The sequence below is a fragment of the Pteropus vampyrus genome, unplaced genomic scaffold (assembly GCF_000151845.1).
Source record: "Pteropus vampyrus isolate Shadow unplaced genomic scaffold, Pvam_2.0 Scaffold436, whole genome shotgun sequence".
Taxonomy (NCBI): domain Eukaryota; kingdom Metazoa; phylum Chordata; class Mammalia; order Chiroptera; family Pteropodidae; genus Pteropus; species Pteropus vampyrus.
In genome coordinates this window covers 536,574-553,020 of record NW_011889217.1, presented here as the reverse complement: position 1 = coordinate 553,020, position 16,447 = coordinate 536,574, and the positions used below count along the sequence as shown (strand labels likewise).

Below are 16,447 nucleotides of genomic sequence, written 5' to 3'. Positions count from 1 at the left end.
ACTTCCGGCTCCCCATGCGCAAGCGCAATGTGCCTATTGGCTTTTCCCCATCCTTCCTTCGAGTTTTCAGATCGGACTTCCGGGGAAGGAGAGCTCCAGGAGGTTGGAGATAGGGGGCGGATAGAGAGTCAGCAGGGGGCGCGGTCTCGCTGAAGGGCGTGGGGCGTGGCTTCAAATGAGCAAGGTGGGGCCTCGGCTGAGTGGGTGGGGCCGAGCGGGGTGCTCTGCCGGTATAGGGCGAGGCAGAAGCGGGGCCTGCTCCGAGAGGCGGTGCCCGTACGCCGGGGCGGGGCGGGACCGGGGAAGTAACCCGGCGAGGTTGCAAGGCACAGGGCTCAGCATCCACCGCTGGGCCGGCAACAGGCGCGGGTCTGGCGGAGCGCGGTGGCGCGCAGAGACAGCGAGGCGACCGGCAGCGGCTGGGCCCCCGGCGGCGCGCCCCTCGGCCGGGCCGGGAGTCGCGCCAGTCGGTGCCCCCAGCGGAGCGCGGTCGGCCTCATTCTCAGAGATCATCTGTCCAGAGTGTGGCCAGAGGGCATGTGGGATCCACCAGGGGCGCCGCCGCCGGCGCTCGCAGGCCGCGGGTGAAGAAGAAAGTGCGGCCTCGCTCAGCCCGGAGCGAAGAAGTGGCCGGGAGCGAAGAGGTGACCGGGAGCGAAGAGGTGACTGAGAGTGAAGAAGTGACTCTAAGCGAAGAGGTAGCCCTAAGCGAAGAGGTGGCCCAGAGTGAGGAAATGGCGGCAGCCGGGCTCATCGTGACCGTCACCCACAGTGAGCACGGGTGGCTGGGTGGGCTCTGTGCCGGGCTACGAAAGTCCTGCGGAGTCTGTGGGTTTGGCCTCGTGTCTTCCGGAAACTCGTGTTCTGTGTTTGTCCCGGCGTCCGGAAGTGTAGGTGCTTGTTTGTGTTCGTGGAGCCGGTTTTTGTGCAGGTCTTGGATCAGCTTTTCTGTGTGGCCGCTGTATTTGTCTCAGGCCGTTTGCTTCATCTACGATGTCGGTGCTCATGTCGTGGTCCTGGTTGTATGTGTTAGCGTGTGCCTGCACAGTTATTGCGGATCTTTTTGTTAGGCTTCTATTTGGCCATGTGTATGATGACTGCTGTATATCTGGACACCTATGTGTGTGGAGTCTGAACTCATGTCTGCTGTTCGAGTGGGCCCTGGGTCCTAGCAAGCATACACTCTGGGCACTCTTTGGGTCTGCCTACTGATGGAGTTGACACAGAACTAAACAGTCAATTCAGCGAAGAGCTGAGTTGGTGAGGTTTCCTCAGGACCAACCCTGGGGGACCCCAGGACCTCAGAATCTGGAGACCAGGATTCTAGATCCCCCAATTTTGAATGACCTTGGGATGTGTCCTTTCTAGGCATCTCCTTTCTTCTCTGTGAAGTAGAGTTGGTAACACCTGTTCTGCCGACTCCATGCTTGTTGAGTGGGCTCAAGGCTTGGCCTAATGCACTGGACATAGGCTTACTGTTCATATACCTAGAAAAGAAATGACAAATCTGCTCACAAAAGAAATTTTTTGCCGTTTGAGTTTATTTACTAATTTGCCTGTTTACTGAGCACCAACCATGTGCCCAGGTGTGCCCAGTGGGAAAGACTTGGAGGAAAAACAGTCCTTTGCCTATTGTAGCTGTGGAAACGAGCCCAGTACAGTACAAAATATAAGGCAGTCAGGCCATGGGAGGCAGATGGCTTGTGATGAAAAGCATGGACTTGGGTTAAGTTTTGACTCCACAGTTGGGTCTCCATAGGCAGGTCTTAACTGAACAGAACTCACAGTTTGCTTATCTGTGAAAAGGGGAATAAATAGGTAGTACCTACTTCATTAGAGTTGTTCTAGGATTAAATAAAGTAATGCATGAAATGATCCTAATCAGACCCTTGTGCATGTTAAGTGCTTAAAATGTTATTAGCATGATAGAGGAAACAAAAATCTGAGCAGGTCACCAGAGGAAGGCTGGGCAGATGAGGGGACAGGCTATTTGGAGTAAGTGGCATATGAACTGGGCCTTGAAGGCAGGGTAAATAAGTGTAATAAAGTATCAGCCTATATTGGATTATATGAAAAAGTTTTCTTTATCGAATTCTTTTCTCTCTCCTCAGGCAATGAAAAGCACGACCTTCATGTTACTCCACAACAAGGCTCTAGTGAACCAACTGTCCAAGACCTGGCCCAAGTTGTTGAAGAGGCCACAGGGGTCCCACTGCCTTTTCAGAAACTCATATTTAAGGGTAGGCATCTCTCTTCCAGCTTTTGAGCCCTTATGGCTAAAAGGCCTATTTAAAACTGCTTTACCTTACCTAATGATAACGCTCAGTTTTCAAACTGGGACAGTTCTTATTTGCTGTTTATTCATTTATTCCTTCAGCAAATATTTATTGAAGACTTACTGTGTACTGGATACTTCCTAACGTTTGGACAGATATATGAAGTCATATGAGGGTGGCAGAAATCTTACCATTTTCGATGAAGCACATGGGCAGTCTTCCCTGGCTAAGTTAGATCCTCTTCCCATTGTATGGTCATATCACATTCCAGTTCAGCATAACTTATGTTGAAATTACTATTAAATAATTGTTTTCATAGTTGCTGAACATCTGATTTTTCTATTAGAACAACAAACTCTGTGAAGGCAGAGATACTGCTATGTGTCTAATGCAAACTTATCAAGGGCCTGGCTGTGGCAGGCCCAGTGAATGATGCTCATTTCTGCCAGGACCCACCCCTTCCCCAATGCCATCCTCTGTCTTCCCATTACCATGGGAACCCATTATTTTGGTATCCTATGGGGCCAAATTTATCCTATTTGGTGCCAGTCATAAAGAATTTAGTGATGGAAAGCATTTTTATTTATACTTCATAGTGTAACTCCTTGTCTTTTTAAAAAGATTTCATTTTAAAATTATAAAGGTAATAGAAATCCAAGTTTTAAAATAGAGAAAGCACAAAGAAGAAAATGTTCTCCTGGATAAAACCCCTCATAACATTTCAGCATATTTCTGTCCAGCCTTTTTTCGTTTGTTTGTCCTGGCATCTTGAAGTGCAGATTTGTGTTTTGTTTTTTTTTTTGGTTGACAAAACTAGGATCATATTGATTATACAGTTTTAGTAATGTTTTTTCTTATAACAGACACCAGGTCATCACCATTTGTTGTGGCACTGAAGTTTCCTGAATAAATGAGCTTTAATGCCTACAAAGTCTTCTATTGTACTGATAGTTAATCAGTCCCCTATTCCTGAATTTTTGGCTCTTTCCAGTTTCTCACTATTATGAATAAAATTGCACTGAAAATTATTGAATAACAGTTATTGTGTGGGCGCATGTCCAGTTATTTATTTAGGATAAGTATCTGAAGTGAAATTACTGGGTCAAGACACTTCTAAAAAGGTTACACCAATTTATCCTCTTCTCATTGGTGAACACACTTGTTTATCTCCTGTACTCTTGCTGAAATCTATTTTCAGTGTTGTGCAATTGTTATAACTTGGCATAACTTTCTTCTCTTCAGGAAAATCTCTGAAAGAACTGGAGAAGCCATTGTCTGCACTTGGGATACAAAATGGTTGCCGGGTCATGTTAATTGGGAAAAAGGTAAATTGCTTTTTCCACCAGAATACCCCTAAATCAAATGACTAAGGTCTTTTATGTGTATTTCTGTTTAGAAGGTAAATTGGGGATCTACATTCTACATTAGTGAAATAGCTCTCTTTAAACAGATGTAGTCTCCATTTGTTTGATGGGATGACCAGTTTTGTTCTTATGCCCTCTGGCTCCTGTTGGTCAGGGCTTTCTCTCTGGGAATTAAAAGTAGTTGTGTTGCTTTAATAACACAGCTTTTGTGTTGGTGGTGGAATCTCAGTCTGGTTAAAAAGTCCCTGCGACAGGCCTTACTCACTTGGGGGGAATTTACAAGAAAACATTTTGTTAAAATAAACCTGTAGATTTAAAAAATAGTGCTCTGTGCAAGTTTTAGGAGCCTCTCTCCCTTTAACCACTTCTTTTTTTTTTTTTTCTCTAACTAAAATTCCTCACAAGAGAAAAACATTCTGCCTGGAAAGAAAGGTTCAGACTAAATAACCTAGGGAAAAAAAGAGCCAGTTGTTGACAAGTGAGGATAGTAGCCTCTGGGGTGATTAAGGCTATGAGCCAGCCCTGCATTGTGACACAGTGGAATTGAATTGTTGGTCATATGAAGTTCCCTTAACTTGGAGTGAGGTGGCTCAGAGTGGAGAGAGGGCAGAGATTAGCAAAGTAGAGGCAAAGAAAATCTACTCCAGACTTGGAACTACCAGGGGACTGGCACTTAGAATTTGGCCACAAAGGAGAATATGAACAATTTCGAATAATATAAAAGTAGGTAGCTGCTGGCCCTGCCTACCAATTATTTAGGTTAGAGAATGGGAAATATTCTGATTTCTTGCTCAAGGGTCAAGGAGAATGGTGATAGGCAATGGGCAGAACCCAAAGGTTGCGGTTTAAGAAGCTATGGGAACTCTGATTGGAGCTGTTCTGGGTTATCTGATTCAAATCTCAATTCCACCTCTTTCGGGCTATGTAATCTTAGATAACCTTATAATAACCTCAATTTCATCATCTAAAATAGTACCTACCTCATTTTTTTGTGGTAAGGCTTAAAACAATAATACAGGTAAAGTGGTTAGGATAGTCCTGGCATAGAGGGAAGGCTTAATAAAAGCATTTATCATTATCAACATCATCACATTAAATGGGAAAGCTGAGTTGGTGGGTGACATTTTGGAATTCTATTTAAAAAGATAGTAGAATTCCACCTGTCCCACCATTCTGGACATCTCACAGATGTACACTGTTACTTATTCATTCTTCAGGCTTTAGTCTGGTTATCGATGATCAGCTCCAGGCTGAAGTTGAATCTGGCTCCATTCTGCGAATCCTAAGCTGTCAGGGCTTTTACAAGAATGTTTACCTAATACCTTCTCTTTAGAGTCTCTGTAGATAGAAAACCTTAATATTAACCCTCTGGCTTGCTTTCCAAGAAGCAGCAGAGTTAAAGCTTTTTTTCTAGGTGAGTATTTTAGCTCAATTGTGGTCAGATTTTTTTTCTGAACAGGATATTGTTCTTGATGATTATTAGCTTCATTTTACTCTTAAACATTTTAGAATAGTCCAGAAGAAGAGGTTGAACTAAAGAAGCTGAAAGAATTGGAGAAGTCTGTGGAGAAGATAGCTAACCAACTGGAAGAGTTGAATAAAGAGCTTACTGGAATCCAGCAGGTAACTCTCTGTGAACATTGACTTTTTACCTTCTCTAAGAATTTTGTAGAGATACAAATGTATGGTTATGAGAGTAGGTTCTATAGTCAGACTCCTTGAGTTCAGGTCCTGGCTCTATCCTTTCTATCACTGTGGGCAAGTCTGCCTTTGTCTCAAGTTCCTCACCTGTTAAAAAGGAAAAATAATGGTACCTCCCTCCTAGAGTGGTTGTGACAAATAATGTAGTTTGAGCCTGAGACATGCTAAGTGCTTTGTAAGTGTTAATCATTATTATATTCAAACCCTGGCCAGCATCCATTTGTCCTCCTAGGAGAGCACCTGCCATGCTAGGATCATGTGTTTGAAAAAGAATAAGTAACTTATCTCAGTCTAGTTGTTATAATGTGTTTAGCAAAGCAAAGAACATTTTATTGATTCCTGGAAGGTTCAAGTTGAATATGATCTTAGCATGGTGGTCATCCAATTCAATTCCTTATATTGGATGGAGTACTGAAACCAAGTAAGGATTAGAAACAGCCCCAAACGACTTATTTCTTTTTGACCTTATCATTTTATAACATTAATCGATGTATGTTTGTGTTTTAATTATAAAGGTAATACATATTATTATATATAACTTTTATAAAAACATATGGACACTAGTATGGAAAATAAAAATTATCTATAAGGCCCCCACTCAAAGATAACCATTACTAAAAACTGAAATTTATTTTTCCATCCTAAAAAAATTGGTATGATGTTATGTACACTTTGTGGATTGTTTTTTAATTGGATTTAAAAAACTGAATGGTTTCCTGTCATTAAAAACGATCATACTTATGCTTGCTTTGGCAGCACACATACTAAAATTGGAACGATACAGAGGTTAGCACGGCCCCTGTGCAAGGATGATATGTAAATTCGTGAAGTGTTCCATAATAAAAAAAAAAAATCTTACTTTTCAAAACTTGCATAACATTTCATCGTATATGAATGTATCATGGTTTACCTAATCAATTCTCTATTGTTCATTATTGAACATTATTTTACCATTTTGTGTAATGCTTCTTTGAATGTCCTTGGACATAAATCTTTTTTTCTTTGATTATTTCTAATTTTTTTGGTAGAATAAATTCTTTGAGTTGGAATTGCTGGCTAATGTTTACTACACATTGTCAAATATGCGTCTGTAACTCTGGCTTTGATAAACATCCTCAGAGATCCCTGTTGTCACCAGCTAACTGGTCATTTGGCCAAACAATGCAAATAAACAGCAAGACAATTTGATAAAAATAATGTAAGTGCTGCTATTTGTTAGCACATGTCTGTGTCAGAAATTATATTAAGGGTCTACATATATTCCCCTTTATCCTCATAGTAACGGTATGGGGTGTAGGTATCATAATCTTCGTTTTTAAAATGAGGACACTGAAGCACAGATAGATTAAATAATTTGTTCAAGATCATAAGCCAGCAAATAGAAGTCAGAATTTAAGCCCAGACCTGTCAAACTCTAAATCCCGTGCTGTTAACATCTGCCTTATGTGTGTAGGTATATGCTTCTGGCTTCTCCAGAGCCAGATCTCAGGAGGGCCACGTGAGATAGAATGGCCTATTACTGTGCTTGGGGTGACCCAAGGCCAGCTTTTCTGTTTTTTGGGGTTTTTTTTCCCCAAGAGATGAAATTGTGGGTCTGATATCTAGCCCAGCCTGTTGTGGAGAATGTGAATTCAGGGTGTGGTTGCTTCATCAGTGGCTTGGCTTGGCTTGGAGTTTTCCATCAGCCTCCAGGAAACCTTGCAAGACTGCATTATTCTTTCACAGGGTTTTCTGGCCAAGGATTTGCAAGCTGAAGCTCTCTGTAAACTTGATAAGAGAGTAAAAGCCACAATCGAGCAGTTTATGAAGATCTTGGAGGAGATTGACACACTAGTAAGTGAATATTCAACTGAGAACTAGTTTCCTTTGACTATATTTCTGTCAGTTTCTTGCTTTCAGTAACTCACCCTTATTGAAGACATTTCCTGATTTCTAGGCACTCACATCCCACTAACATAGGGCTTTTATCTTTTTTGTTTATGTACGCTAGTAGCATCTAATCGTCATGAAGTTGAGATCCAAATGGTCCATGGTCTCATGGTCAGAGAAACACAGGGCTTCACTTTCCTGATATCCATGTGACTGATATTCCACTAAGCTCATTTCCTGTACAGAATGCAGTCAGACCTAGCTCTTGTGAGGCTGTTGGGAATCACTGAGGCCATATTCCCTTTTTTTTTTCTGCTTATCACCTAAAGTCTTTTTATTTAAAGTCTTATTACCTAAAGCTACTTATTACCTAAAGTCGATTTATATCCGGTTGGTTATATCAGTGTCTTCACTCCTAAATCATTTGACAAGTTACACCAGCTTCTTTTTTTTCAATTATAGTTGACATTCAATATTTTATATTTGTTTCAAGTGTACAGCATAGTGGTTAGACATTTGATATAGTTTATGAACTTATCCCCTTGGTAAGTCTAGTACTCACTTGACATAACTATGTAGCTACCAGTTAGTACTTAATTTCTTCACCTTTTTTCACCCAGCCTCTCAACCCGGCTTCATCTGGCAACCATCAATTCTCTATATCTGACTCTATTTCTATTTTATTTGTTTATTTTATTCTTTAGATTCCACATATAAGTGAAATCATGTGGTATTTGTCTTTCTCTGACTTATTTCACTTAGCATAATACCCTCAAGGTCCAGCCATGTTGTCTCATGATACCTCATTCTTGAGGATGAATTATTCTGTTTGGGATTCAGCGGTGGGTGAGGGGGGATGTAAAGAAGCAGCAGAAGTTGCTTTTTCTACAATAGTGAACTTATGCCTGTCTAGGATATAGTATCCATACATAGGAAACAGTGAAAGGACAGACTGTTACAGATCAGTTCCTATGGCCTAGACATTGAGAACAAGGGAGCTTTTATAGGGTGAGAGCCATGGAAGGGCCATGGAGGATACAGACCCAGAGAAATGATTTCTAAAAATACATGTCTCATTCACATTGGTGACCTGTGACTTTTGTGTACTGTGGGTATTTCTGATGTGTTCTTAAGCCATTTTCACTGAAGATTATTTATGTGTCAACTTATTCTTCCATAGATTCTGCCAGAAAATTTCAAAGACAGTAGATTGAAAAGGAAAGGTTTGGTGAAAAGGGTTCAGGTGAGTTGTGTGATAAGTGTTACAAAGTATAATGAGTTGGTATGTGTATTTATCTGTTCAAAGTAGGATATAGTAGAAGTGTGTGTGGCTTTTTTTGGTTATTGGTCAGCATGAACCCAGAACATTAGAGAATTGTTTCTTTCATGTTGTTATAATTATATATATGAATATAAACTAATTGGGAAGGAAGATCACTGGAAGATCACAATTCCAGGAGGCACCATTTCTATGTACAGTGCCACACTGAAATTGTGGAATTGCAGTGGCAAGGCTTCCTGTCCTCACCATCCTTCTGGGGGTTGTGGGCCTACAGCATTGTCAGAAATCCTGGTCCTATGCTTTCCTCTACCTCCCTCTCCTTACTTTGGAGCCCAGGCCATCCCTGCACAGCCTGTTTTAGCCTTAGTCACCCATGGGTTCCCCAGAATGGCTGAACACAGAGCCTTGCATGAGCAGGAGTTGGCTAGCCCTGGAGGGGCCCTCACCACACTACATTTATCTTTAGGCTTTTCTAGCTGAGTGCGACACAGTGGAGCAGAACATCTGCCAGGAGACAGAGCGCCTGCAGTCTACAAACTTGGCCCTGGCCGAATGAGGTGAGGTGGAGAGAGAGAGGCTGTACTGCCTTGACGAACAGCACTACCAGCTCTGCCCTCTCTGGAACAGAAGATACCGGATTTCTCTAGAGCTGCTGGGGACAATTGGCCAATTACCAGTTTTCTTTCTCCTACACCTGTTCTCAATGAACAAGTATTGTCTTTACAATCTTAAGTAGAGCTCCTGTCTGTTTTCTCATCTGTCTCTGTGCGGCTGTGCTATCCAGCAGCCCACCTTGTCTGGGGATGGCCTACCCTGCCCAAGTCTTCTCAGCTCTTTTGACTTTTGGGTACTTTCTTTAGATTGGTGAGAGCTCTCATTCATCCTGAAGTAGTTCGGGTATATAGGCCACCTTGGTCTTCAGATACCTGAGGCGTTTGTGCTTTTGTGATCCTGTAGCCCCATAGCTGTAAACCTGAATCACTGGAGGTTGCATCTGGTCAGGAGTGTTGGGAATGGCTCGGAACTGGTGTTTGGCACAAAGGTAGTCCACGTATCCCTCGTCGTGACCTAATTCTGGAGTAGTTGGCTGGGTCATTGGTTCACAGACCCTGTCCTCACCTCCCAATAACCCTGCCCAGCCACAGGCCAGGAGATCTCTAGGGGTTTATTCCTGGGGTGGGGCCTGTGGCTGATGCATGGACGTTCTTGTGCCTAAGCAAATCTGTGGAAGGTTGGAACCCAGTGTTGACTGAATCTCTACTTGAAACCAGGTCAGAACCATGGCTCAGGAAGGGAAGAGAGGGGAGCCAGAGTGAGTAAGACAGGCAACTGTAAACTTCTCAAGAGTTCCTTCAAAGGCATTTCTGTTAGCAGTAGCCTTCTGAGATTATATTTCCTTCAAGGCTGTTTCTGTCTCTTGTGGCCTCACTCCGCCCACCCCACCACACCCCACCCCCACTCATTGTTATTTAAAAAACAGTTTGTATACAAATCAAGCAGAAGAGTGTTTAAACTTTTCTTTGAAGTATGAGAAGCAAAAGTCTCTGGTTCTAGTCATAATTTTAATAAAGTTGAGAGTGGCCCTGTGTGCTAGAATTTTTTAAATGGTCAGCTGTTGTCACCCCATTTTTTTCACACAGTGCCCAGGAGACAAGTTCCTGACAGGCCACTCTGAAGCCAACCTTATTTGGCAGAGAAGGCATCACTGAATCCCCAGGAATTTAGGACTGCGTGGGTGGGACCTAGGAGAAGGCTGTGGTAGGGATAGAGAAGTGCATGAGGCTCAGGGCCCAGCCGATCCTACCCCCGACTATAATTAGAGCAGTTTGGTAGTTATCTGTTTTTATGTGGTAGCTGTTTGACACAGCATTTAATGAAAAGTCACTGTGTTCCAGATAACTTTTAAGTAGTTTAGATGTATTAGTTGTTTAATTCTCATACAACCTAGGAGGTAGACAGATACTATCCCATTTTAGAGATGAGGAAACTGAGAGAGCTTAGATAATTTGCTCAAGGTCGTAGAGTAAGTAGCAAAGCCAGAACACCAATCTGGGCAGTTTGATCCAGAGCCCATGCTCTTAATCTCTACAGTCCTGCCTCCCAGCCAACACAGGGTTATGTGTTCTCATTTTCTCTCTTCCTCTCCCTCTGTCTCCCATATTGGTCTCTCCACTTCCTCTCTGGTCCTCTCCAGTTCATTCTCCACAGAGCATCTTGAGTGATTATTAAGTACAAATCTTATGTCACTCCCTTGCTTAAAAATCTCCAATGGCTTCCAATTTTTCTTAGGATAAAGGCCAAAATCCTTACCCTACACCCTCTTTTAGCTCATCTCAGGCCACTCTTCTGTTTGCTGTTTGTGGTCAGCTGCTCTGGTCTTCATTCAGGTCCTCATATGCTCTCTACCCTCTTTTATCCTGGGCTGTTTACACACTCTGGTCTTCTTGGACAGCTCCTCACCACCCTTCCTCCACTCTCACCCCTTTCCTAGGTAACTCCTGCTCATCCTTCAGAACTTAAACCTCTCTTCCTTGGAGAAACCTTACCTACTGTCTGAGAACATATCAAGTCCCTTCTCACAGCTTGCCATAACTTTTCTTTTGCAGCATGTATCATAGTCTGTGATGATTTCTTTATGGGATTATTTTATTTAATATTTGCCTTTAACACTGGACTGTATGTAAATTCCTTGGGTTAAAGAGCTACTTTGTTTTGTTAATAGCATCTTTTTGAAGCACATTGTCTGGTTTATAGTAGATGCTCAATAAATTTTTGGAGAACGAATGAATGTTGAATGCACACATCAATAGTGAAAATCCACTCGGCCACTGAAGCTCCATCAGCATTGGGATTTATAGCATCAATAGCCATCGTCTTATTTAAGGGTTGAAAAAGAGGCCATAAGGTGTGGGCTATGCAACAGATGTGCAGGATGGTGACTGAGGCCTGTGTACCTGGCCCACACATGCAGACCTGCCCATCCACAGGGTACCTATGCCTGTGAACAGGGAGAGAACATCTCTTCTCACTTGCTTGCTTTCCTGGGACATAATCAGTCCTATTGCGGGGGAACAAATGGGGCTCTGATCCCACAAACTTCCTTCAGCCTCACAGAGCAGGAAGATTCTCACATATATTTTCTGTTTGGTCAATGATTTCTAATTATTCTCCAAGGCACAATTTAAAGGTTAACTCATCTGAGAAGCCCTTCTTTGTCTGGAAGTAGTCCTCTTTTAGTTGAAAGTACCGGAAATTTCAAAGAGATTGTTGAAATGGAAAATTTTTTGGCAGGATGTCAGGTTATCTCATGTAACTCGGGAAAGTTCAAGGTCAGCTGTGTATGTCAGCATCATTCCCTCAATCTTGCTTCTTCCACAAAGTAGGAAACATGGCTGCCAGCAGCTCCTACTTTGCACATTTTATAACTTCATTGCTAGAGAGGAACTGCCTCTGTATCCTGGTTTCCAATTTGAAAAATCCAGAAGAATCTTTTGGCCAGATCTGCAATGGCCAGGGCAGCAGGGTCATGTGCCATTGATAGGGCCTTTAGGAGCCCACACTTATGTTTCAGGGCGGTTCCCAGAGATAGGGCCACAGTTTCCAAAGTGGGGAATTAGGTATTTTTTTCCACCTTGGTTCCTGGTACATTGCTCAGGTATAATCTTTGTGATTCCTCATCGTGTGAGTGAAAACTTGGAAGGTCTTCACTAGGGACAATGTTGGCCGAGCTGTGCCACTTGAATGAAAGAGGGGCATCTCACTTAGAGCAGAGACTTTTAGATGTCACAAATATACACTCTCCTACAATAAATGAACTAATTTGCAGCTTAGCACATAGCCAACCAGCTAAAAACTCTATTTCCCAGTCTCCTTGTGCTAGCATGGACAAGAGACTACATTTTAGCCAATGGGATGTAAACGATGTATACATCTTACAGGAAGCATCTTCAGTAGTGTGTCCTTTTCTCTGTGGGCCGGAATGCAGACATGATGGCTGGATTTGGAGCAGCTGTATTGGACCTTGAGATGGAAACTGATATGAATGTCAGAGTAACAATATAAAAGGAGCATGGAGTTGGGCATACTACATAGATCTATGTGAGAGAAAAACTTCTGTTTAAGCCACTGTTATTTTGGCTTTTTGGTTTCTCGGGGCCAAACTTAATCCTATATTATTCATACTCAGGTGGGAAACAGGAGTTTCTATCAGTAGTGGTAGAAGGGCCCATAATAGTGATGACTCTATCAGCGTCAATTACTACTTAGGTTTCCATTTCTGTGGCTCAGGGAATGTTGGCTCCTGCCTCCCCTGCCCTGACTTTCCTCCCAGTCCTTAGTATGTGTGTTTTCCCACAGAGCATTTTCTATGTTATCTGTCCACCCTAGAGCAGGAATTCAAGTCCATGTAAAAATTTCTCCCACCTGGCCAGGCCCCTCTCTACACTGCTCCCCACCACACCATTATCAAGAGGTTTCTCCTATGGGCTTTGGCCTAAAGAGAAGGTGTTTGATGTGTACCACAGGCTGGAGCCTCTTGAGATTTCTGAATGTTGTATGTTCCTGCGGGTCATTGTATGAGTGTATGTGTGCTATGTGTACCTGGGGTTGTGTTTAATGTCAACATATTTAACAACACATCAGAGTGGATGTTGACCAAAAGAGCAGAGCAAGGTCTGGAGTCATCATGCTGAGGGTGGCCAGGGTGCAGGGGGACATCAAAGGCTTGGGGCAGCACCTGTCTCAATTATTATAGACCTAGTTCAATATTTTAACAAGTAGTTCAGTTGTACCATGTATACCACCTGAATATCATCTGTGGTGTGTTCATGTCTGTGTGTGTGTGTGTGTGTGTGTGAGAGAGAGAGAGAGAGAGAGAGAGACACACACACACTGGGGTGCTGGTTTACCTAGGGAGAAAGCCATGAGGGGTTGTGGAACCCTCAACAAGGCTTCCGAAGCTTGTCCATGCACCCTGACATTGGCGGAGGGTATAGATTTCACCTAAGTTCTTGGCCTCAACCACAGGCCAGGCTGGGACAGACAGGAGCACTGGGCAGAGAGAGTCCTAGGGCCAGGGGCCGGCCTCTCAAAAAGTGGGAAAAAATACCTGGGATATCTATGAGGCATGTGACAGGATTGAGGAGCACCAGAGCAATGGAGGGGATATCAGTTTCAGAGTAGGGAGGACAGGGCAAGATCCCCCACTGCTCCCACAACTGCCTCCCCAGAGTCCCCAAAGACACTGGCCCACTTGAGTGGGTTAGGCTGGATCTTTTATTTCATGTCACATCCTCTCCACTTCCACCACTGTTCTCCATCCTGAAGCGTCATGGCATAAGAGGCTCCTGTGGGATCAGCATTTGCCATCCTTCACGATCTGGATGTCTTGTTTGGTTTTTCTAGGATCACAGGAAACAGGGGTGAGGCCACCTCCTCAGGAACTGACACATACCCTTCAGGGACCCTGGTGCAGTCCACCCAGACACACTGCTGAACCCTACCCACCCACTCAGTTTATGGTACAGGGCAGGTCCCAGGGGTCCTTGAACATATCCTATAGCTTTTCCCTCTTATACAACCTCCCCCTGGGAGATTTCAGCTTCTTGGAGTTTCAACTAATGCATGCTGATTCAGGCAGCAAATCTATCTCCGGCCCAGACCTCTGTGCTGAACTCTAGGCATACCTCAACTGGGATGTCCCAGAGGCTCAACTGTCCACAAACATCATTGCCCCACGAACCTGCTATATCCCCCATCCCTCTTGGCACATGGCACCACCAACTGCCCAAAGCCACAAGTTAGAAACCAGCATGTTGCTTTTGCCTCCTCCCTGTACCCCCTCACCCCTCACATCCAATCTCACAGGCTGTCATTTCTCCCTCTTATAACCATGAGTGTTTAGTAATCATGATCTTTAAATTAGGACTGCCCTGCTGCTCTTCTGCATATCTGTATAGAGCACTGCAGCTTCTAAAAACTTTCTCCTCTTCCATGATCTCACTTAGCTCTGCCTGGCTCAAGGGTCTTATTAATGAAGACATGAGACCAAATGAGTGATCGGACATACCAAGGTCATATTCTGGCTCTGCCCACCTCTCTAGACTCATTTCTTGCCTCTCCCCTATTCTTTAAACTTTATGCTCCAGCATATCCAACTTTTTATAGTGCCTCAAATACAAAATTTCTTTCCCTCCTAGACCTTTCTAAACTCATTTTACTGCTTGGCATTACCTTCCTTTATTTCTTCGTTTTCCTAGCTAATTTCTACTTACCCTCAGAGCTGAGCTGAGGTGTCCCCTCCTTGGGGAAGTATTCCCTGCCCTTGCTCTGCATCTACAGAACGCTGTGCACTCCCATTGGAGCCTTTAGCATTCTATGCTGCAATTGGCTAACTATTAGCTTGGCTTTCCCCTTAAACTGACCTTATGCCCCAGGAAGCCAGTGATGCTATCTAGCTTATTATGCCCTCTTGTATCCCAAGTGCCTAGAACATAGTAGGTGCTCAATAAATAATTGTTGGCTAGAAGAATAAATGAACAAATGAGGTCAGGGGCAGAACAAGGAATCAAACCCAGGGTTTCCACCCTTACCCTTAACCTCTTAATCAGCTGTGGTTTTCTGCTTGGAGCTGTGTGCATGAATTATGTCCTTTGCTCATTCTGTTAGGGGTGAATGTTGGAATACTCTTTTCCAGTCAAGTGTATATGAAAGGAGATGCAGATCAAGTCTCGTTTCTTTCAGACTTGTATGCACCAGAGATAGGGCCCATCCCAGCAAGCAGAGTGGACTTACATCCGGGCCAAGCAGAGCTGGCATTCGCTGTTATATGTGACCCCGTCTGTGCCGCAGACCACGTTGGACATCTGAGAACAGTCCGGAGACTCTGCCATATGCTCGCAGATGGGCTAGAAGAAGGGAGGGAGGGCACTCAGGGATTCAGAGGCAGGGAGGAAGAACCTAGGGGCTCTGCTTAGAGCCAGAGGGGTGCCATGGAGGAGCCAGATTCAGGATTCATGGAAGAGCCAGTGTGGGTCCAGGGAGCATGAAACCAACCACTCAGGGCCCCTTGGCATGTTTATTTGTGTGTGCATGCATGACCATGTGTGTGGCTGTGACTGTGTGTACATTAGTGTGTACCTGTGTCTACTGAGTCCAAGTATACAGGCTTCCAAGTATGCATGTGTTTATGTGCGTGGAGTGAGTGTGTGCCCTTAAGCGTCTGGGGACGAGTTCATATATTCCTCACATAGTCTAATTGGAACCCCTGCTGCTGGCATCTTAATTCCCAGGAGGCCCCTCCTCCCCTGGGGCTCCTGAACTCACATTGGCTTATATAACCTATCAGGCCCCCAGTGTGGGAAGGCGAGAGGAATGAGACAGGGCTTAGGACTTAATTGAGGCTCAGCCTCAAAAGGTTTTGGGCCAGGCCTGAGGTCAGGCTCAGAACTAGTTGAGGATGGGATCAGGGCCTGGGAATGGGACGGGGGAGGGAGGCAGTACGATGTAGCAGTGAAGGCTTCAGGCCCAAGAGACCCGAGTTTGGCACCAATTAGCTGTGTAAACTTGGGTGAGCTATGTCCACTCTCCAAGTTTCAGTTTTCTCATCTGCAAACACTCTAAAAGTATTTTCACATAGAGTTAATTGAAATAATATATGTACAGTATTTGGCTCTTTGTCTGGCATAGAGTACGTGGGGCTGGGTTCTGATGGGCTGATGGTGAAAATCGTGAAGCTTCTGGATGGAAAGGTGGCTTTGAGTCTCTCACTCACATATCTGAAGGGTAGGTTGAGGGTCTCAAGGAGGCCACCACCACTGCCTTGGAATCCCTGGGGACATCAGACCCAGGGTCAAGATGGAATCAGTGTTCATGGATAACTTGGTGTCTGTGCTCCAGAGTGAAGGGATAGATGTTGGGGTGTAGGTGGGGAGGCTGGTATCTCCACAGGGCCATTT

The 16,447-nt window shown here is 44.1% G+C and overlaps 2 protein-coding genes and 1 pseudogene across 2 annotated transcripts in view; 2 read left to right on the top strand and 1 right to left on the bottom strand.

The window, feature by feature from the left end:
- The first annotated feature begins 27 nt into the window (after positions 1–27).
- On the top strand, positions 28–11,277 carry BAG1 (BCL2 associated athanogene 1). Its single transcript, XM_011381523.2, has 8 exons — positions 28–102; positions 237–771; positions 2,112–2,240; positions 3,519–3,601; positions 5,150–5,263; positions 7,067–7,174; positions 8,391–8,453; positions 8,959–11,277. Exons 1-8 carry the CDS (start codon positions 28–30, stop codon positions 9,046–9,048), a joined length of 1,197 nt encoding a protein of 398 aa, XP_011379825.1. The 3' UTR covers positions 9,049–11,277.
- LOC111732290 lies at positions 6,086–6,185 on the top strand (annotated as a pseudogene).
- Positions 11,278–13,748: 2,471 nt separating the features above from the next.
- SPINK4 (serine peptidase inhibitor, Kazal type 4) overlaps positions 13,749–16,447 on the bottom strand; it is a 7,374-nt gene continuing 4,675 nt past the window's right edge. Inside the window, exons 3-4 of the mRNA XM_011381522.2 lie at positions 15,285–15,397; positions 13,749–13,891 (exon numbers count right to left, since the gene is read on the bottom strand). Of these exons, the coding sequence (XP_011379824.1) occupies positions 13,846–13,891; positions 15,285–15,397 (159 nt within the window). The 3' untranslated portion in view covers positions 13,749–13,845. The remainder of the gene's footprint in view (positions 13,892–15,284; positions 15,398–16,447) is intronic.